At 43.9% G+C, this 22,359-nt stretch overlaps 4 protein-coding genes across 4 annotated transcripts; 2 read left to right on the top strand and 2 right to left on the bottom strand.

The window, feature by feature from the left end:
• The first annotated feature begins 1,459 nt into the window (after nt 1–1,459).
• LOC130050509 (uncharacterized) lies at nt 1,460–2,248 on the top strand. The gene has a single exon (XM_056150703.1). It carries the CDS (start codon nt 1,460–1,462, stop codon nt 2,246–2,248), a length of 789 nt encoding a protein of 262 aa, XP_056006678.1.
• Nucleotides 2,249–4,168: 1,920 nt separating this feature from the next.
• Nucleotides 4,169–5,572, bottom strand: LOC130050508 (uncharacterized protein F54H12.2-like). The gene is made up of 2 exons (XM_056150702.1): nt 4,538–5,572; nt 4,169–4,408 (listed from the first exon to the last, which is right to left on the bottom strand). Exons 1-2 carry the CDS (start codon nt 5,570–5,572, stop codon nt 4,169–4,171), a joined length of 1,275 nt encoding a protein of 424 aa, XP_056006677.1.
• A 5,877-nt stretch (nt 5,573–11,449) lies between these two features.
• On the bottom strand, nt 11,450–12,656 carry LOC130050507 (death-associated inhibitor of apoptosis 1-like). Its single transcript, XM_056150701.1, has 3 exons — nt 12,378–12,656; nt 11,836–12,055; nt 11,450–11,580 (listed from the first exon to the last, which is right to left on the bottom strand). Exons 1-3 carry the CDS (start codon nt 12,654–12,656, stop codon nt 11,450–11,452), a joined length of 630 nt encoding a protein of 209 aa, XP_056006676.1.
• Nucleotides 12,657–19,153: 6,497 nt separating this feature from the next.
• Nucleotides 19,154–20,971, top strand: LOC125657822 (uncharacterized). Its single transcript, XM_048888621.2, has 2 exons — nt 19,154–19,706; nt 20,273–20,971. The coding sequence occupies exons 1-2, from the start codon at nt 19,353–19,355 to the stop codon at nt 20,666–20,668; spliced, it is 750 nt and encodes a 249-aa protein (XP_048744578.2). The 5' UTR covers nt 19,154–19,352; the 3' UTR covers nt 20,669–20,971.
• The last annotated feature ends 1,388 nt before the right edge of the window (nt 20,972–22,359 follow it).

Below are 22,359 nucleotides of genomic sequence, written 5' to 3'. Positions count from 1 at the left end.
AGCGATTACCGATCACTGGCTGGAAAAGGTGTATAAAAAAACCTAACCGTTTTCTTTTCCTTTATTCCTGGAGGATGGCCAGCAGTGACAACATCGCAGAAAAAGCGCATAACCATGCATTAGAATGGGTGGAGAAAATGCAAGACGATACGGTGTTTCAAGCTGTTAAAAATTATCTGATAGCGGGGGTGTTTCCAATGACTCTGGACGAATATACAGATCTACGGAACCATGTGTACATCAATCTCTATAACGATGCGGGGTTGATGTTAATTTATGTCGCGGGGGAGGAATTCAAGAAACGCATGCCTGAAAAAACCGCCGAGATTGAAAGTATCACCAAGGACTGGCTTCGAGAAGTATACATAAAGTGTGAAGAACTTAATTCATTTCATTTATTCCCGGAGGATGGCCAGCAGTGACCACATCACAGAGAAAGCGATAGTTTATGTATTGGATTATCTCACAGACATTCATTCTGGGCAGTTTGAATTTGTGTTACACTATATGCGAGAAGAATTATTTCCCATCAGCTTAAAGGACTATCCATGTCTCTGTCAGTATTTGATCGAGAACCGGATCACCCCGCAAGCCTTAGTACTGATTCATTTAATGGGCCAGGAATTGAAACGAATTCGACCCACAGACAGAGCAGAAATCGAGAAAATCAGACTACGATGTCTTCGAGAGATGTACGTCAAGTTAAACGTGTGACTTTTAATCTGGATCAAAATGAAGTGCATCTGTTACCCGAAGAAGACCGGACAAGTATCTGGATGACTGTAGCCGCTGATCGCTATCGATTTCAACGCAGGATTCGAGAAATGGAAAAAATGTTGGACCCTATTTTAAAAAGACATGTGAATTGGTGTTGTGTGTGGGAGTTATGTATTTGAAATATGTGACATGAATAAAATTGTTTACACGAAAGCTGTGTTTGGTTGAGTCTCTCAGAGAAGGGTTTATTTGTTGAGGAATCCAGAAAATCCTAAAGGTAGAGTGAAAATCGAATCAAATAAGGTGTTTTCTATCGAATAGACCTTATGAGATGTTTTTAGGGATGTACATGGTCGAGAAATAAATTTTTAAAGAGGGGGTGAAGAAACATTGAACCTCGACTCGACCTCTTTAACCTCTGTTTCTTTGAAAACTATGCGACGTAGCAAAATAAAAATAAGTTTAACGCATTCGCCGTCTCAGAATCTATCAGATTAAATCTACCTTGCACAGATATCGAATGTCTAGAAAAAGACAATGAGAAAAAACTCTCTACTCGAAAGCACAAATCCGCCATTTTGACGGCCACCATCTTGGCTTCGTCTCCGAAGCGAGGGATGTTTTCGAGGAGGTCCGCGCTTTCCCGATATATACCGGCGCACTCGCCAGTTTGCTTCACTGGTGATCCAGCACAGTTATAGAAGATTTTTGAAGGATTTTAAAGAAGAAAGAAGAAAGAAGAATGGCTACAAGAAGAGACCCGCTCTACAATTTTCAGACCTTGCCTGGATTCCGGTACCGGCTGGTAGTGGTGGCTGAGGAACGGGTAGGGGAGAATTGGGTCGTGCGTTCTGAGAACGACCTGAGCACCTTCTCCCCTTTCGACCAGAGTGGGGTCCGTGAGATCATCTGCCGGGTGCGGGCCGAGTATGAAGGGAGGGCACCCCGCCGCCGCACCGCCCGGATCTCCACGGCCACGAGACCGCGCCGACGGGCCCCACAGCCACCCTCACCACCACCACCTTACTCCCCGGCGACGCCTACAACACCACCACCAGCGATCCCATCGGCACCAGTGGAATACAGCCCGGTGCCGATGAGCGACTCACCAGCGTCACCGGTGGAGTATTCACCGCGGTCACCGTCCCCCGCACCACCTCCCAGTCCAGCCCAGAGTCCGTCGCTGCTGGTGGCAGCCACGTCATCACCACCGAGACCGGCAGCCCCTGCAAGACCCCCACCACCTACCATCCGGTTTGCAGGGAGGACTCCGCCACCGAGACCAACCCACGCACCGGTGGCAACTCATCCCCCGAGGAACCACCCTATGACTGTCCCTGGCTGGGCAGATAGGGCGGTTCCCATTTGGTTTAAGTGCCCTGTCTGCTGGCAAGACAGGGTACACTCTGGTATCACGTGCAGGGGATGTGGGCAACGCCCAGCTTGCTGCTCGTGCGTGGAAGAGTTACAGGAGCGGCGACACACCCGGGGACGGTGCCCGTTATGCCGGTTTACCGGAACCAGGGAATGAAAGTCGGTCCTTAGGACCAAACGGCCCTTTTCAGGGCCACCAACTTTTTTGAAAAGACACTTTTTATGGCAAAAATCAAGAAACACACAAGTTTGTTTTAAAAAAGTTTTTATTAACACAAGTAATAGCTAGAATAAAGCTATAATAAAGTTACATTTTCTTGACAATGTACACATGTTTATGATACTGATAAGCAAAGTCACAAATCCATTGTCTATAATGAGTCCAATTGCCTCCGGCTAATCCATGAGGTTTCACCGTTAAACAGTTACATTGTTGTACAATAGCATCCACCCAAGGTAGAGATAATACATCTCCTCGTAGATCCGTCACCGACATGCTGGTTGACAGGTCTCACAGGTACACGTTGACCGGGGTTCTTGACTGTAAGGACAATGTTGAAACAGCCGGGGATCAAACTTTCTATGAGTCCAGCGCTCTCTAAACTCCTGACAGATCTCACAGGTACAGTCCTTATGCACTATTTCTTCTTCAGGGGTGATGGTACAATGTTGCGGACACTTACACTCTAGCCAGGGTTCTCTAGTGTGACCACAACATTTATAGACAAAGGGATAATACGTCAGCTCTGCCAATCTCTCTATCCACTTCTGTTTGGCCAGGATGTTTTCTTTTTTATAATGAAAACAGCCACAAGTGCTCCAAGGTCCTCGGCAATACCCACACACTAGTACATCATTCTCATCATCCGCGTACCGTTCAAACGACATGATTGAGAAAAATGGTAACAAGTGACCTATGTATATAGTGTTTTTTGATGAGTCATCAACATGACGTCAGCCATCTGAGGTAGGGGATGTTTTCGAGGACGTCCGCGCTCTCGCCTTTTTAAACCGAGCGCAACGTCAAAATCGGGCATTCCGATTTTTTAAAGGAACCAGAACCATGAGCCGCAGAGTAGGACCAGACCCTACGGTGAATGATTATTGTATCAAATGGGAGGAGGATTGGGAGCAAGAGATTACCCCGCCGGCCTCACGGGAGGCTCTTCCCCCACCGCCCATGAGCCAGGATCTGCCCCCGCCAGAAGAAAACTGGGACGCAGAGTTAGAAGTGGTACAGCGGCCTCCGGGGAGATTGTTTTTTAAACACGGGTGGTTGCCCGTTTTTGTGTTTGACCACGAGCAACCCCCGGAGGAGCAGAAAAAGAAGAGAAGAAAGAAGAAGAAGAACAGACAGTGAGGGGGACCGAGAAGAAAAGAAGAAGAAGAGAAGGAGAAGAAGGAGAAGAGAGAAGAAGAAGAGAAAAGACCAAGAACAGAGAGAGAAAGAAAACAGCCCTTTTCAGGGCTACCCATTCTTTTTGAAAAGACATGGTTGATTACAATGACAAGAAATTTTTTTTTTCCAACGTTTTATTAAACTCCAACTATGAACAATAACAATAACATAGTTTACAATACATTCAGTCTTTGACATTGACAAGTTTGTCCTTGATGGGTTCTCGGTTTACGGAAGGTCTCTTTAAACCAATCCGCCACAAAACGATCGCGTTGTAAGGCCGTGCCTTTCCAGGGAAGTAACCATTCTCGTACGGTGCTTCTATGGCGATGGCGTTGATGTAAAAAATACACACAGTATTGTCCACAGACATCCGTATTCAAATCTTGATAACAATGGGTGTTATGAATCCAAGTCTCTCCGTGGCGTTGAATAAAGTCTTGGATGTCTTTATGGCTGGGAGGTAATCCGTAAGAATCAAAATATTCGACGGTAGGGCTACTCAAATACAAACAGACCCAATGCGCTCCAGGGCGATCGTGAGGGTCTGTATTCACCACGATGGCTTTGTGATGAGGTAACAGCTCAGGTATGACATCTCGAGGATACACACCGGCAAACGCCGGTCCTAAATCTCGTTGTAAAACATCTCTCAATTGCTGAGTATCCATCTCTCTCTTAGTAATCGATACTGACTTCTCGTTGTTTGTTGATTTCTAGCAGATTGTCGAACACGGCATACACCACACAGTTTAAGGTCCTGGCTACGTTGGCGGCAAATTGCACTTCCACTCTCAAGTTCCCCGTCTGTATGAGATGAAATTTATCCGTCTGGGCTTCTTGATCTTTCGTGAAATCCACACACCAGAGGGTGTAACCGTTTTTATACTCTTCCAGGGTAATGTCCGGAGCCCAGTCCTGACCTAATTTTCCCAAGCCTTTGTACAGACTCAAATACGATCTCAGGTACTGATCGTCGGTGAAATTAGGTTCCAAAGGTCGGGTTTCCATCATTTCTCCATTGATACTGATTTCTAATTTCTTGACTCTCTCATTTTGGAAATGAAAGGGGTTTCTGGTATTATCCCCATTAAAAGCCGCATTGTCCACAAAGCCCAACACGATCAGTTTAGGCATCTGTCCTTGAAACAGATGATCGGTGATTTTAGATTGGGTGCCACTAGGAATGGTGAAGGTTTTCACTTCCACTCGTCTCAATGGATATTTCGCCGTTTGAGTACTCAGTTGCTGATTGATGAGATTAATGATACTCGGCACAGGTTTGACTTTCCTCACCCACAAGATCATACTTTGAATGGCCACTTTCCCACTACTCCCGGCAGCGGTCATCATGTAGAACTGGGGTCGAGCGCGATTGAATCTGAGACGGACATCCAAGCCATTAGGGAGACATTTCTCTTGCTCAAACAAATCCAGATGTAATCGATCCATCAACACGATCTCCTTACTGTCTGTAATCTTCTCGTGACGTTTTCTCAACCCTACATTCTTGGAATCATCCGGATACTCGGGAGTCGGGATGACGGCCGCGATGTTGACTTTGTTAGACACTACTGCAAATTCCACAGGAGTTTGAGCCAGAGCTTCTAATTTGACCTCATCCATATGTCCTGCCGTATCTTTTTCCCACAAGCTACAGGCTCTCATCTGGGTTTCCAGAGTCTTGGGTGCATAAGACAACAATTTCTCCAGATACGCTTTGTAGGGATAAGTATCCGTCCCCGGGGTAATGACTTTTCCATTGAGACTGACATCGATTTCACTGAACAAGGAATGGAGAATGTTATTCACGGGGGTGGAGGTCGAATTGCCTCCTGCGAGATTCGTTCCATTGGCTTTCGTGAATTTACATACCATCTGGAGATAAGTTTGGGATAAATCCAGATATTCATCTCCTTGTCCTTTGATTTCAAATTCAATCGGAGCCGTATCCGAGTTGAGGGTACTGGAAATGGGATAATATTCCATCCATTTCGAATCTTCTAAAGTGACGTTGGTCGGGGGCACTTTAAACAGTTCTAAACTGCTGGTGCCACAAGCGCAAGATTCTCGGTGCATCATATTGGAACGATGTGTTACTCAGCGTGAACTGGCATCAAATGTGTTCTGGGCTCCTTCTCACTCCCTTTTTATAGGGTTCTCAGTCGAAAATATCCAGAGAGCGTTTTGGCTTACCCCTTTTCACTAGCTTCCTACCTCCCTTCCTAGATCGCTTCCTAGGTTGCTTCCTAGGTCTCTTATGAGGCCCTCCCCGAGCTAAGATACGTTGTTTTCTTTTAACAAATCCTTTTCCTTCCTGTATTCCCACCTGTTTTCCCACCTGTTTTCTTTTGAGGGTCGTGGTTCCAGGCTTCCTGAGTATTCCTGTGCGCGCTTTTCTTCCTCGTTTGGATGGGGCTTTTCGAGATTTTCGCCTACGGGCATACCCTGCTGTCTCTTTCAGGGCTTGGGCACCGTGTGTCTTGAGAGCGTCTTTGAGTGATCGTTTATTATCTAACACATCCATCCCTGTTTTAGCAGCAGCCTTTAAGGCACTTTTAGCCCCCGATTTGAGTAAATCGGTGAAAAATCCTTTTCCCTTCTGCTTTTCAGATTCTGGGTCATATTCTTCTGTTGGATGGCTTCTACGTCGTCTCCTCCGATAAGAGCGATAAGGGCGGTCGTAATCATAATATCTCTCTTGATAGACAGGACGTTGTTGTTGTTGTTGCTGTTGTGCGGGGGATCCACCTAATAATCCGCTGATCAGGGGACCCGCCACTTTGCTGGCTATTCCCAACAGGGCTCCAAGCCCGTGACCCTGCTGCCGTATTAAACCTTTATGGTAGTGCATCTTGATGTAAATGAACTTCGTTAGGGGTTACACCCGCTTTTTATACTTTTTACGCCGTCTCTTTCTCTTCTTTCCTTGCCCCGCTTGACCCACAATGGCATTGGCAATCCACGGAATGAGAAACCAGATTCCGTGTCCTTTCTGGCGTCTGACTCCTCGATGGTACTTCATCTTTCAATACACTTTGCGGAAATGAAGTTTGACTAGGGAGCGCCCATTTAAAAACCCCATAGGACGCCCTAAAGAATTCATGATGTGTACCTCAATGGTATCGAAATATTTCTTACTCAGTTTCAAATATTCGGCTCGAATCGGTTCCCAACGGGCTTGTTGTCGATCGTCGTATTGAGCCGTACAGGGGACGACTCTCAATAATTTCAATTTGTTGGTGCCCACCACTTGAGGATCCACAATGTCACAATACACATACATGGCTTTCAGATTGTCGTAGACATCCATGGTCGTGTTCCCCAAGTAATTCACGTTGATCCATTTCGTCATGGTTTCTTGGCCCAGGATCATTTTGTCACTATCCAGACCTAGCTTGTACGCTAAGGGCGTAGGGAAACGAATGCACATGGGGGTGGATCTCAGTGCTTTCCCATTAAACTGATACTCGACACGATCGTACTCGGGGTGATACACTAAGATCTGGTTGTTCCCCTCGTCGTTAGGATTCCCTAACTCGGTCCATACTTTCCACAGGGTTCTCCTTAAGGCTGCGTTGATTTCATTGATTAACGCCAAAGGTTGTGTATAAGCTCCGGGTCGAAAGTGAATGCGAATGATATCGAAGGGAAATAAACTATCCCCTCCCGCAAAGAGATGGGACCATGGCGTCAGATCCCAGGGGACCACCACCTCACACCTGGCCATCGTGACTTTGCCCATATTCTCTGTCTTAAATCTTTCCCATTTATAAGTGTTGGGATCTTGGACATGTTGCGTATACGGATCTGGAATGAGAACGTCCACATAAGCCTCGCTATCCGATACGTTTTGTAAGTTGGCCGAGTACATCATTTCGGTCAATCCGACTTCCCATGCTCCATCCGTTAAGTCCATGGTGTGTGGCAATAACGTTTTAAATTGAGCAGTCGTATTCGTCGGAAACGATTCCATCGACCCATCACTCAACAGAGTCATGTAAAACCCTTCTCCTCCAGCCATGATGTCTTAAATGAGCCCCTGTCTCTGTTTCCTTCTCTATTTATACACAACACCGTTTTGTTTTTTCACAATTTTTTATTTGAAACAACATACAACATGACAATACATTCAATTCATTCTTCTTGATCGCGGCCACCACCACCCCACATCAACGCATCCGAGTCTTCCAACTCTAGTGTTCGTCTCGGGACTAAGCGTCGTCGCATCACCAGATAGTGTCGGGTTCCCCAGCAATCGGCTACATCATAACCTTCATTGATCATGTCTTTGAAATGTCGGAGACAGTCCTCGGAATGGTCAAACCAAGGACTCTCATTTAAGGTCCAATCGGATTCGTCTTGTCGTCCCATCAATCCCCAGAAGGCTTTGACTTTCCAGCGAAACTCTTGATACTTGGTCTTCATGATAAAGGCTGACCATCCGTGAGGTATCAGTATACGTTTGTACAAGTACACAGGATGTGTGGACGTTTTGTGTTGTTTACAATGCATCAAACACATCTGCTTATCCGCAAACCATGCCGTTTTCTTTCCCTCTTGTTTCCAGGCGTACTGTGTGTTAGCCATGGTGAACTGATGAATCTGAAGAAGATCGTTCCTGTTTTATACTCGGGCTCGCTAACGTCATTTGTGGACTAGGCATGACGTAGCCCACCAAAGAACTTAAGGTGACCATCCAAAAATCGCGATTGGGATCGCCTAAGGCTAACATGACGACCGAGGTGATAATGATGGTTAAACACAGGAATAATTGTGCAAAATACACAATTTCTGCTCGAGGGACTTTTTCACCCAAGAAAGTCCACTGGTTGGTCATGGCCGAATGAGATCCGCTTGCGGAATCCATGAATCAAAACTGGGAGGATATCCTTTCCAACGCACTTTGACTTCTGAAATGACTTTTTTTCCCACACGCCGCTTTTTATACCCTAAGATTTCTTCCACTTCATAGACATCATCGTCTTTAATCACTTGTTGTAATTCCTTCTCGTAAAACGTTCCTTCTAATTCTTCCCCGTGATCATCTTGAATGCGATAGACGTTTCGTCCTGGCACTTTTCTAGAGATGGTAAACAGCTCTTTGGTCCAATTCGGTAAATATCCTTTTTCAAACGTACGTTTGGCTTTACTAATGCGTACACGATCCCCCACTTGCAAGCGACTCGCGGTATCGGCACTCTGTTTTCCATACAAGGTTTTCCATACGGTCAAGACATTCTTGGCATTGACTTGAGCAGGAGCTCGCCGGATACTGCGATGATAGGTATGATTGTAACCATACACCAGATCCCCCAAGACATCGACATACCGTCGTGTTTTATGACGTGTAAAATACCGCCACATGCGTGCTTTCAGCGTGCGTTGAAAACGTTCCACAATACTGGCTTTGGTTTCGGCATTACGGGTCGTAAAGAAATGAATGGATTTGAAGGCTTGACGAAATTCTTTATTGGTAAATTCTTTTCCTTGATCGGACTGAATGCGGACGGGGCGACGTCCCTCTCGAAAAATCCCTCGTAAGCCTCGTATCATTTCTTTACCCGTTTTCTGTTTTAAAGGCACGACCCAGGCATATTTAGACAGCACGTCAATGGCACATAATAAAAACGTATACCCATTATTGTCTTGTTTCAAGCTGGAGACATCGGCTAAATCTAATTGCCATTGTTCATCCATATCCGTCACTCGTGTTTGTCGTCGCTTGAATTTCCTCCGTATCGGTTTATGCAAGGTATAGGTATCTTGAGCTTTCACCCATTCTCGAATTTGAGACAGGGTAATCTTGTGTCCTAATTGACGCACTTGACGATACAACGCCTGGACTCCCCCATACCCTGTCTTGGGATCGTAATACAGTCGCTGTAAGATCTGTTCTGCTTTCATGGTAGATTTAACCATTTTCCAATTTCACGTGATGTCTTTTTACTGGCCTCCCAGATATTTTTAGGGGTCATCATTCGTCTGGGAGTTTCATAGAACGATTGGTCAAAACCCGAGATTTCTTGAAATCCGCTCTCCTCTTCCTCTAGAGGTCTAGGCGTACTGATTTTCCCTGGTTTGTCCATGGCTTTTATAACATCCCGATTGTTCACATATCCTTTGGGAGCATGAGTCTCTTTTAACGCTTGAGCAAATTCCTCTAATCCCGTGGGGGGATCACGATGTCTTAAGGGTCTTTGTCGTTGGGCTTCGGTCATTAAATCCACAATATTGGAATCGGGAACCCTGCGTCCTCTATAGCTGATTTCTCCTTCTTTATTCCAAGTCACCACTTTGGATTTCTTGAGATGATCGAGTAATAAACCTGCTTTCTTTCGACCCGGTTTATTGACGCTTTTGATAATCTGTTCCTCCAAGTCATCGGGTGCTGCGGCGGTTGTGGGTGGTGAGGTGGCACTGGCTGCACTGGTTGGGGAGGGCCGAGTGGCTGGGTTGGGATGTCGAGCTTGTTGTAAATATTGACGATAGCGATGAAGTTGATGCCCGTACAACCCCACTTTTTCTTTCTCGGTTAAATCATCTCGATGTTCAATCTCGTCCAAATCACTGCGTAAACCAATAGTCGAGGTAAATTCGGGAGGTTTAGGTAATTTGCCTTTTAATTCGTTGAGCATCGCTTCCGGTACCAATACCATTTTTCGACTCATGATTTCTTACAAATCTTGCCACACACAAACGAACCCAATCCTTTTTGGTGGATGAGTATACCTCGTCGTTTTTTCACGGGTTGAGTCCGGACTAAGCGTCTTAAGATGTGTTTCTTTCGACCCAGTTGTCGCTTCTGAGTAGGATTGAGAGGAATCACCCCTTTTAATAGATTGTACACAATCTCACAAATCTTTAAAATGCAGTCATTGGAACAATGTTTCAACACCTCTGTCTTTAATTTGCTGGAATAGTGAGGAGCCGCTAACGTCTGCAAGAGCGGTAAATGAGGTCGTAATCGACATTCACACTTCTTCGTATGAGCCATGGTAATGAAGGGTGGGGCCCCTTCCCCCTCCTTTTTATACCTAGTCCAGGACAATGGCACTCGGATGTTTAGGATCAAAACGCTTGTGATGGACGGTCTCTTCGTGACGATTGCGGTTCTCTCTCGCATTGAAGACCAGAGGGCAAAATTTACATTTATATTTCTTTTGCACCTGAACCGGTGTTGAGGTGGTTAAGGGTTGAAATTTCATGCTTCCAAAGGTATGAGCAAAACTCGGTAGAGCAGTATCACTGGTTCTGGAACTTCCTATAGGTCCATGCATGGGTCGTTCCATTTTCTTTTGAGCTAATCCGGCTTTCAGATTGGCTAACGTTTTAGTGGCCTTGGGGGGAGTGGCCTTGGGAAACGGCATCTTCACAATGAGAGGGGTTTTCTTTGGAGCCCAATTGGGAAACGGATTCTTCATCCTGAGAGGTGTCTTCTTAGGGGACTTCTTAGGGGATTTCTTAGGTGTCTTCTTAGGTAAGCGAATAATGAGTTTAGGAATTCTCTGAGGCGATTTTTTAGCTTTCTTAGCCCGTGGTTTCTTGGTTTTCTTGGGTTGTCCCCCACGGGGCCTACGGCCTGTTTCCCATTTGAATAAATGACGGATAATGGTCCCTCCTAAGAATCCGGCGCCTCCTCGTTTCAAAATGGCTTTTTTACGCTCTTCTTCATTGGACTTCTTATCGGCAATGACACTCAAGTCTTGGCGATGGGATTGAATGAACCGCTGAGTGATTTTATTGCCTGGTAAGACGCCTCGCAATAAATTTCGAGCGCCCATCGCAAACCAGTTGAGTAAGGCTCTACGTCCTAATTCAATGAGATGGCTCCGTTGAACGGGATCCCGTTCCCGTTGTAAACGGCGTAACGTTTTGACTAATTTACTCTTCGCGGAAGGTCTACCCATGATGAAGATTGTCTTTCGAATGATACACCTGCCCATGATGTGACATTATTTATACTCTCGGGGGCATGTGCACAGCCAAGTTGGTAAAGAGTTGACTTCTTAATCTTAAATCGTCCGACGTCTGAGGACTCAAGTCCACTAGTAAATACCCGTGAGGTACACGGGTGGCGTCCTCATAGGCTGGAAGTAAATGCGGCATTTGTAATTGCCGACTTAACACCCCAATCTGAGATTTATCTCGAGGATTTTTAAACAGCACGAGATAGTGAGCATTCAGACTGATGGTACGATGTTGTACTGCTCGATCAAACAGATTTTGTGTGATATAAATGACACTGGTATTGCGATGATGCGCTTTGCGCGTAAACCAGTCGACAATCGATTCGATGGCTTTACCTCCCATCATATCATCAAAAATGAGTAGATGACGCGTACTGAGATCCGCCACTATCTGCTCATCGTCTTGAGGTATATTGCGGATAAAAGTGACCTTGTCCTGTAAGGATTCGTACGCGGACTGCCATTCTCGATAACACCATACTATCTTTTCGGGAGGCGGTGCAATCCACTGTGTATTTTGCACCAGTTGCTTGACAAATTCTGTTTTACCCGATTTAGAGGGTCCAGCCACCACCATGGTAAATTCATGTTTCAACTGAAAAGGTTCAAGTGTCTCGTAGGTATACATCTTGATAAATGACACAAGTTCATGGGATCATACATATTTATTAACAAATAAAAATACGTACAGCTTGCTCAACACTATGTCTACAAATAGGACATTGTTTCAGTCCCGTAGCACATATAGCACAAGTACATAAATGACCACAAGGTAAAAAAGCAATTCTCAAGTCTCGTTCTAAACAAATGTGACATTTCTGGGTACACATTGGATTCCCTGCCGCGTCTAAGGGTAAGCCTTCCCAATCGCAACCACTGTCTTTAGCGCGGGCATAGGCATTGAAGGCTTGTCGTACCCATTGTTTACCCTTATTACACTTCAGGTAAGGACAGTGAGGATACCAATAAGCATGTTGTATCCAAGGATTGTCGACAGCTCCCCAATGGTGAAGTCCAAAGTTGCAATAAAAACAGCACGTGTTATCCCCGTACCCTTTGTAAAAGTATCCCGCTTCTGCAATGGTAGGTAATAGGTTCTGCAAGTGTTCGGGAGCATTTTCAAACGACGTTACTCGATCTGACAGTAGAGCATAACGTGGTGTACCCGGGTTATGTAGTGATTCGTAGTCCGTCATTTTGCCGACTGATGGTTTTCTCTAGCATGTCCTTTTTAATACCCGTAAGGCAGCGTGTCATAGTTATGAATACGTTGACGTTTATCATACACCATGCGGTATTTCTTCACCAGAGGAATGGTTCGCACATCATGTTGGCGGGTTCGTTGAATAAAGTGCGGATAGCTGACATGGACTTCTTCTTCTTCTCCTTTTAACATTTTTTCCAACGTATCGAGAGACACGACTCTAGAGGCACGATAATTGAGTGTCAATCCTTTGACTTTGCAGACAGATTTTCCCCCCTGGGTCTCGTATGCATAATTTTTGGGCCCGCCCGACATGTACTTGATGATACGATCTCCACCCAATTCATCGGTCCAGCCGCCTAAACTGTTGATAATGGTCGGATTGAACTGGGTCTCGTCGTGCTGATAGATGATACTATCCGTGTCAAAGTATAAGACACGCTCTCCCAAAGGCTGTAACGTCTCGTACAAATGTAAACGAGCATGAGCTGTTGTAAAACACGCCAGCACCACGTTTCCAAAGGGACAGTCTTCTAAAAATTCTTCTTTCTCCTGATAATTGATCAGCATCATATCACATTCGGGGCGTTCACGATTTTCTAAGAGTTCGATGCCTTTGACTTCTAAAGTGGCATCTTGTAATTTCTGTTGTAATTCTTCTTCTTCCGTGAGATACAGGGATTTGGGTAATTGTAATCGTTGAGCAAATTTTCCCCACAAACAATTTAAAAAGAGTTTGGCAATGGTTCTTCGGACCGGATTTTTCTGGATGTCTGCCGGATTCATGGCAATGCCTTCTCGTTGCTGAATTTCCTCAATGTAATGTTGCTGCTGTTGGGCTGTTTGACAATCCTCGGGGAATCCGGAAGCTTCTTGTTTAATTTTCAAAAAGGTGTTGATATACGCTCGAAATAAGTGGTCACTGGTTTTCTCAAAATGCCAAACTTCGTAAATGCGGTCGAGACGATAGCCTAGATCTAATGCTTTGTGAAGTTCGGTGGTCACCCAGGTGCCCGTGAGACTGCGTTCAGAATCGGTGTGCTGGCACCGCTCGTCGGGTCCTAAGTTGCGCTGTTCCACACAGGTGCGGCATAAGGGAAAGAGTAATTTACCCCCGGTCTTGTAAGGTAATACGGGGTGATACAGCTCTCGGGGTGGGAGGACACGACAACGAATGAGCCCGAAATAGTCTCTGACATCGGTGAAATGGCTGGTGATGACTTGGGGATGTTGGACGGGAAATGGCTTGTATTTCAACACGTACGGGTACAGGGAACAGACATCCACGTATCGCATGTCACCCTCCTCACAATACAGTCGTGTAGCATTGGTCCGGCCTCCGTACAAAGCGTCACGGGGATTCAAAGGATCTTGTATATCGACTCCTTGTAAAAATTCCTGTAAGTCGGGATTGGTCTGGGTCTGACGATCAAACTCGTGTTCCCATATGCTCACGACTGTATAGCCTTGGTCTTCTAAAGCACTGGCTCGTTTTAAGGTGTCCAGGTAGAGGTCTTGATACGTATGCTGAACACGATGAGGATGCATGTCAGTCAACAGATTCGGGAAACAGGTGGGACAACCGTGCCAGTAACAGCCATAGAATTCGTACACGATACGAGATTCCTCATCATATCCATCTACTGTATAGGGTCCAAGCGTGACTTCGCCCCCATTTCTAGCATGTCGTATGCAGTGATGTTGATGTTCTAGCCAGGCGAACCATCGACAAGCTTTAGCTGAATATCGTCGTGCTGGCCGGTAGCCCATATTGGGAATGATGGCGATGGTATTTTCAACCATGAATCCTCGTCGGTAGGCTAAATTAGCCGTGCTGGCAAACGTGATGGATTCTTGAAAGGGGTCTACTTCCACCAGATCAAACAGGGTGGACTTGAAATGGGCACAACACCGGCGTAAAATATCCACATCCGAGATGCAGTAAGCTAAGAATTCTTTCTGGAAATCAAAGACTTTGCCCTCTTGTTGATGGTACCAAGTATAGAAGGCTTCACGATTGGCGGTGGACATATCGTCAGGATTGTAGAAATGAGCGGCCGGGTAAGGACCCACATACTGCTGGTTCTCTGTCGTGTTGAAAAAGTGCGGGAAATATCCTTTTTTCAATTCCGTTAATCCGAAAGCAGAGGGCATCTTGGCAAGAGCAAAGGGTAGAAAGTTGTAAGAATCGATGAATCTCAACCCCAAGACTTGCATGGATAAGATTTTACTGCCGTTCAGGATGACGGTGGGTTTGATACACGCCGTGTGAACCAGGTAATTCAAAATAAACTGCCCATCGTATCCTTTGAAATTGTGGGCAATGATGGTGGCTTCATCGTGTTTGAGTTCCACATGGCCTTGCTCATCGGTCTCGCTCTGTAAGAGCCATTCCATAAACTGTTTTAACGTGTCGGGTCCTTGAAATAGGAAGCGGCGTTGTGATCCGAATCCTTCACAATGAGAACAGGGCTTGTCGATATCCACACTGTCGCAATGTTGACACACACGTTCTGCCACGCATAAATTGGGGATGTGAATACCGTTTTCCTGACTGCATTCGAAATCGTAATAAATGTATATTTTCAACTCCTCTTCTTCTTCTTTTTCTTTCTTAGGTTTGGGTTTCGTCTGTACAAAGCAGTGATGAGGCATGGTGACGACTTTGTGACAGATGCGGCATTCGGTTTGACCCCCACACGCGTGGCGTTTTAATAATTGCTTGGACATCCATTTCTGACACTGGTTACACCGCCCCATTAAACTGCAGACCGTGGTTGTTGTATTACTGCTGTAAGGTTTCAAGTGGGTCTGGTAACAAGCTGCATTTCTGAAAAATCCCTTACAATGAGGGCAATTCGTCTGAGTCCCGTCCGGGGTACAGGGGGTATCGGCTAAACAAAATGAGCATCGATGAGGACAGACGGTCCGATGATCTTCAATGTGACTGTAACCAACATCGCAATAATCGCAATAGTATCCGTTTTCCGTCACTCCAGCCATAGACACAATGGCATCGTAATGCTCGTTATCCAGCAGGATATTCAAACAAGTCCCGTGCCCCGGTCCTTTGTAAATAGGTTCCAGTCGTAAACGAGTTGTATTCGTTTTGAATTGAAATATTTTCAATCGATACTGTGGGGCGAGCGCGTGCTGTAATTGCTCCCATTCACGCGGCCCACACGGGTGGTTCATAACACACCCAGCTTGTTCCATCAAGGCTATCGCTTCTCGTTTCTGGTCGAGCGTTTTGAAATCCCCTTTTCTCATGCGTAACCATTTCGTTTCCCATGCCGGGTCGTTTGATTTCTGGCTGTGTAGACGTGCTACCACAATAGCCCGGGACAAGCAGAGAGAATCCTCAGGATTTTGAATGCGAACGATCGCTCTCTTAGAGGTTTTGAATTTCTCCTTATCCACGTGTAGATGTTTTTTCTTAGTGCACCCGCTGCCTTGTGGATATTTGACATGGAAAAAATCCATCTGCACTGCCCCGTCGGTGATTAGGAATTCCTTTTTAGATTGCTGGACGGATTCTATTTTGTTCAGAATTTTGTCCTCGTTGAGCTGATTGGACTGCGTAAATTCGTACCAAATAGCTGAATCCAGAGACGGGTGCCGAATATTTAAACGTAGATAATCATTGGGATTGCACTGCATTTCCTGTTTCACATTTTTTAACATATCCCGGAAGAGCCGACGAATGAAGGTTGTATTTTCTTTCTCTGGAATAGGTTTGAAAGCAACATTGTAGACATTTTCCTTGACTTTAAATTTCCGTGATTGACGTCCTCGTTCCAGTTGAATTTTGTAATAATCCGAAATGAGTTTCTTTTTCCCCCCTCCCCGCTGTAAATACTGTAGTCGTCGTTGATTCTCTCTGCGGAGTTGTAATTCACGCTGCCGTTGTCTGTTCAGCTGATCATTCAAAAATCTCAATCGCTGTTCAATATAACTCCGTGGAAGTCCAGTAGGTAACTTGTCTGACATGATGTCGAAAGTGACACCCAATGCACCGCGCGCCGCTTTATATATATATTACCTGTAGACAGCGCTGGGTAAAACTAGGGACCGTGCCACCTCTGGGGATTGTACTATTGTTCTTTAATAAACATGTCAACTTAAAACCTTGTGTTATTCTTTTAGATTTAATACACTGTTATTCTTTTAGATTTAATACACAGGATTTCACTGGATTTTCAGAAAAATAGCAGGAACTCATTCCAGGAACTCAAAGCGAAAGTACCGCATCATAGACCAGCGGCCATAGGCCAGTCTATTCACCCGCTCTACAACCCCTGCTGGGGTTGACCCCGTCCTAGTGCACTCCGTTGACCCCGACACCGCTTGACCAATCAAAAACGCTCTTGCTTGACCTCATTTGCATAAAAAGTGCACTCAGTTGAACTCCCTATCGGGACGCGTTATACTACTCCCGTCTTAGCAACACCCCAAATGTATAGAGTTTTTCCATTATTGAAAGTACTCGCACCTCAGCAGTTAGAGATAAAATAAGAGGTTAAGAGCTCTTCCTGCTTTCAATTTTTTCAGACACGAGCTTCTTCAAACAATGTATCTATGCCCAAAGGCGGATCCAACGTCGGCGATCCCACCCCTCGTATAATGTGTTTCTCCAGATCTCTGAGACTGTAACCCTCGGTTCTGAAATTTATGGATCCAAAACTAATTGTACATGGTATTTAATCAACTACGGATATGTACTTTGTGCTTACCCCCCCCCCCCCCCCACCCACCCTTTTCCAACTTTTAAAACTTTGTAACAGTCAAGCCGAAAGCCTACATCAAAGGGGAGGCGAATGTTATATGTGGTAACTTTCACAGGGGCCTAAGATACCATTTTTAATTATGATAATTAAAAGAGTTCGGTTATACAATCTGTTTCGTTTCATTTCGGTAGGTTTCGTTTCGTTTCGGTGGGTTTCGTTTCGGTAGGTTTCGTTTCGTTTCGGTAGATTTCGTTTCGTTTCGATTTCGTTTCGCACTTTACAGGTACCCCTTTACATGTTTCTGGCGAAGATTTACAATCTATTTCAAAATGCAATATCGATTTATTATTGGTTATATAGAAAGAGGTTGTTCTCAAATAACTACAACACAAAACAAAATGCATGTTAGTCCGTCATCGACACAAACCACGCCCATTGTCTCCGTTCACTCACGTCATAGAATCCCGGATTTCGTAAGGGTAGCAAGCGACGATTGTTGATCCGTACGCATCAGAAGAAATATGAAAAAATCAGAAAAGATTTCCATCTCTGCATATCGAACCAACCGCTAGACACAGTAACACGTAAACAAAATCCTTGAAGTATGTTTAGATAACTCGCTGCAGTACAATATTCATATATTGACCATATGTGTGTAAATCCCTGTCGCTTAAAATCTCTGCCCTCATTCGATCCAACCACGGAAGCTTTTCCACAATTCATACATTATGTCTTTGTATACAACTGATGATTGTCTCTCAGTCTGGGGCAACACACATTACTCAAATCATTTCTCTCGGAATAACTAGCCGCTTAAATAGGCTATATATTTATCAAGTATATGTAGTTGTATATGTATAATATATATACGTATATACGCATGTTTACACCCGCAGCGCGTTCATGTAAAGATACCAACGACAAAATCATTGGAAATGTAAATCTATAAAATTGTCATTAACACTCAATGTTTTCAGACAAGTGAAAACATAAGTAATACAGTTGTCAATATAATGTGTAATCATCATTTGTTTATATATGTATACTGTATTATTGTTCGTGTACTGTTTAACGTCCCTCCGGAGAATTTTTACTCACATGAGACGTCACCATTGCCGGTGAAGGGCTGCAAAAATTAGGCCTATCCTCGCCCCTAACGGTCTTTATTTATCGTGCCACACCCTCTGTGAGACGGGTCTCGGTTTTTGCGATCATTCCGAAAGACCGCCCCATATAGTCGCCTGTTAAACTTACGATAAGCATGTACTAAGGATCAATTCTCACACGGATCCTCACGGGACATGTATATAATTAATTACATGTATACAATGTATAATTAAATGTATGTTCTTTGACAGAAGGCCCCGGGGGGAAACAGTGTTTGTAGTAACCAGGTTACCTTCTTGAAAATAGAGCTTTATCAACATCAATAGCACAAGACACAGAACTCTATGTTCGTTACACATAAGGGGGATTCCTTAAGACAAGTTTGATAAAAATCAGATAAACTTTGCACACGGGAACGCTCGAACACACTAACAAACTGCCGGGCTCGTGGAGGAGGGGTGAGGGGGGGGGGGCTGTGGGGGTATTGACTTATTGACATCCTATGCATGATTGCTGAGCACGCTGAAATTAAACGATTGAATCTATGATCAAAGTGTACGTCCGCCGGACAATAATTGACCTCAATTATCAAATAAACTGTAACATTATCGAGGTACTGTAAATACCACGTCGATCAAAGGCATGGTATTAAGGTGTTGTTATTAAGGTAACAGGGTGTAATTTTCCTGCATTGAAGATGCTTTCAACACTGATCAGTCAGCTGGCGGGCTGAGCAGACGATCGATACCGCCGCTTACCTAGACCGGAGTCTGCAACAATAGGAAAAAATTGATCAAATGTCTTAACATTTGTATACCGAAGTGAAGTAGAGGATTCTGACCTCCTCTCCCAGAATGAGTGACCCGGGGGGATCGGGACTCGATGAGAGCGTTGAAACCGATGTTTTGGATTACGATGTGATTTTACGGTGTCATATTTGCCATCAATATTTCCGAAAGCCACGGATTCTGCCGTGCGGTCACACGTTCTGCGAGGAGTGTCTGATCCAGCTGAGAGATAAAACTGCTCGGGAATGGCGAATGAAGTTCCCCTTGAACAACAAGCGAGGAGATGGGGGTACTCTTCACTGTCAAATTCCCGGGTGTCAGTACTCAATGAAGCTGATGAATCTTACACGATGGGCGCCGAGAAACAAAGTGGCATCCGAGATATTAAAGATGCTGAGGAGAAACAGTTTTCTGAAAATGGTAAGTATAATTTTTACACGTATTGCGTGTTTTTATTTATAATTGATAAACCAGTGTTTGTATGATGATAAGAAAAGAACTACATTCATGATAGTTAAAGAGAGAAGGCGTGTTGTCGGCTGGATCCAGTTTCGATTTTCTACTATGTATGCAAGCCAATCAATCCGATTATTGCTGATAATGAATTATATATCTATGGGTATATGTATCTGCATGTAGTGGATCTAAATTCATATAATAATCCGTTTAAGTATGACTAACTGTTTTTAGACTGTATGATAATTGATCAATTCAGTCAGCAATATTTGCATAGGTTGTGTATTTAATTAAATCATTTCAACAGATGTTAATTTCCGTTCATTTTCTGGCGTCTATTCAGCGATGAGAATGTTGTTGATACCTAGTACATATCATGAATTTATTTATATTTTCTCGCGTGCATGTGTGTGTTTGTATGTGTGTGAGAGAAAAATCGAGTATCATATTTCTGTATTCTCCATGATATGTGTAAAATAGTCTTGTGCAATAAAATATGTAACTGAAATACTGAAATGTATTTTTAATAGAGTCCTACTCCACGGACATCTGAAGAATCATTGGAAACGTGCAATTGCCATCCACAAAAATATGGCAAGACAACAAACAACCTCTCCATCACGACAACAAAAGTGACAGCTGGGCAAATTGTTAGTAAGGTGGAGTATAAAAATCATTACAATAACAAATTTGCGATTGCCATGCAGTTGCGACATAATGGTATTAATGGTGCCGCTCCAACAGGATACTGTGATAATGTAGATGGAAGGTCCTTCACCTCTAACGTTATTTTTGAGGCCATAATTCAGAATGGATTCGGGGTAGCAAAAATGATGTACGTTCCACCAAAGGTTGTCCAGAGTTGGAGGTCCTTTGTGGTTGTGTTTGGTCTCCAAGCTATCGGTGAATGTCTTTCGTTTCAGTAAGCACTTTTCCGATTGTTGGAACATTTCAATAAGAGGGGAGAAGACTGCATGAAGTATAAGTATTGAGGATTTATTTTCATTCAACACTTTCGATACTGTGTCCATTGCCTGTAGCAATAACAGTATATATTTCGCCTTGTAATGAAAATAACAAAGACAACGTCTATGAGCTGTGATAAACATCGTTGTTTAGCTTAGTGTCTCTAAGATACAACCATGCCCTGTTTGTTTTTGTTTTGTTTCATGTCAAATTTTATTGCTGCGTATATTTACATTTATCCAATAAACTGGTGTGAAGGTAAATTATATGTCTGTAGTTTCTATTTTACGCTTCATATTAACGAGATTGTGAAATCGCTATAATTTTCAAACTTAGTTTGGGTTGAGTATGAAAGGTAAAGATAACGAATAGTGATCAATCTAATAACCCCTATATGCAATACAAAATAGAGAGATCAGCAAACACAGACCCCTGGACATACCAGAGGTGGGACCAGGTGTCTTGGAGGAGTAAGCATCCCCTGTCGACCGGTCACACCCGCCGTGAGCCCTAAATCTTGATCAGGTAAACGAAGTTATCCGTAGTGAAAATCAATGTGCCAAGAACGGTCTAACAATCGGTATGAAACACGTCAAACAGCATTTGACCTAATGATAGGTTGTATTGGCAAACTGGCTTATTATAACGACCATATAATTTGCGAAATGCTGACTTTAAACGAGACTGTTGAAACCCATGCACTATCAACTTGTTTGTCAGTGCCTGCGTCGATTTAAAAACTGATCATACGCAGAACAAGCTCATGCGTATCGAATCATTTGAGAGATCTAAACACCATATGCAGGTGATAATGGAATATTGCTACATAAATATGGGAAGTTGACGATGGATAAGTTGAAATCATCCCGTTGGTGATAAAGTTGAGTTGTCAGTTTGCCGTTAATTAATATCCACATTCTATATCTAGGCATGAAGCAGAAGAGGACGACTCTGTGGTGTCTTTTAATTCGAGTTCACAGGGATATATCGAATCGACAGATGAATGAAAATTATTATTTTTGATAGATAATTCGTCGTCGATTTTTTCTTCTCAGCTAACAAAGGAGCACAATTCGTGCCCATGGGAATTCCAACAGACTGTTGGAAGACCTGATCACCAAAAACTACGAAGATAATGTCAATGAGGAACTCCAGCATACAATCTAATTAAAATCAGACTTCTTAGATCCGCGCCGTATACTTTGCGTATAGTGATTGGGAGCGTATCCTAGGATCTGATTTTAATTAGATTGTCCAGCATATTTTTTAATTTCAACTTCAGAGTACTTGTGCGCGGAATCAGAGTGGTGTTTAACAAACTATTTTTTTTATGACTGATCAATAGATATGAATATTTCCGTTTTCCATTTTTGTCGAAGAAGCAACTGTCTATGATATCAAAAAGTCCAGTCTTTAATTTATCGTGAGGAGTTGCCGTGTAAAGTGTTGAAAAGTCATATGTATTGATGTTGTTGATTTGAGAAAAGTTTTGCGATTTCAAATTTACCAAAAGTTCTTTATAATTTTTTAAAATCCACATATAATTTACACTTATGTGGCATATGTAGTGGCCGCTGTTAATATTTTCGTGAGGATCAAAGATAAGGGCTTGGTAGAACACTTACTGGATCCATCAATGTATCATTGCTTG

Source organism: Ostrea edulis, chromosome 9, assembly GCF_947568905.1.
Source record: "Ostrea edulis chromosome 9, xbOstEdul1.1, whole genome shotgun sequence".
NCBI lineage: Eukaryota > Metazoa > Mollusca > Bivalvia > Ostreida > Ostreidae > Ostrea > Ostrea edulis.
This window is presented reverse-complemented; position numbering and strand designations above follow the sequence as displayed.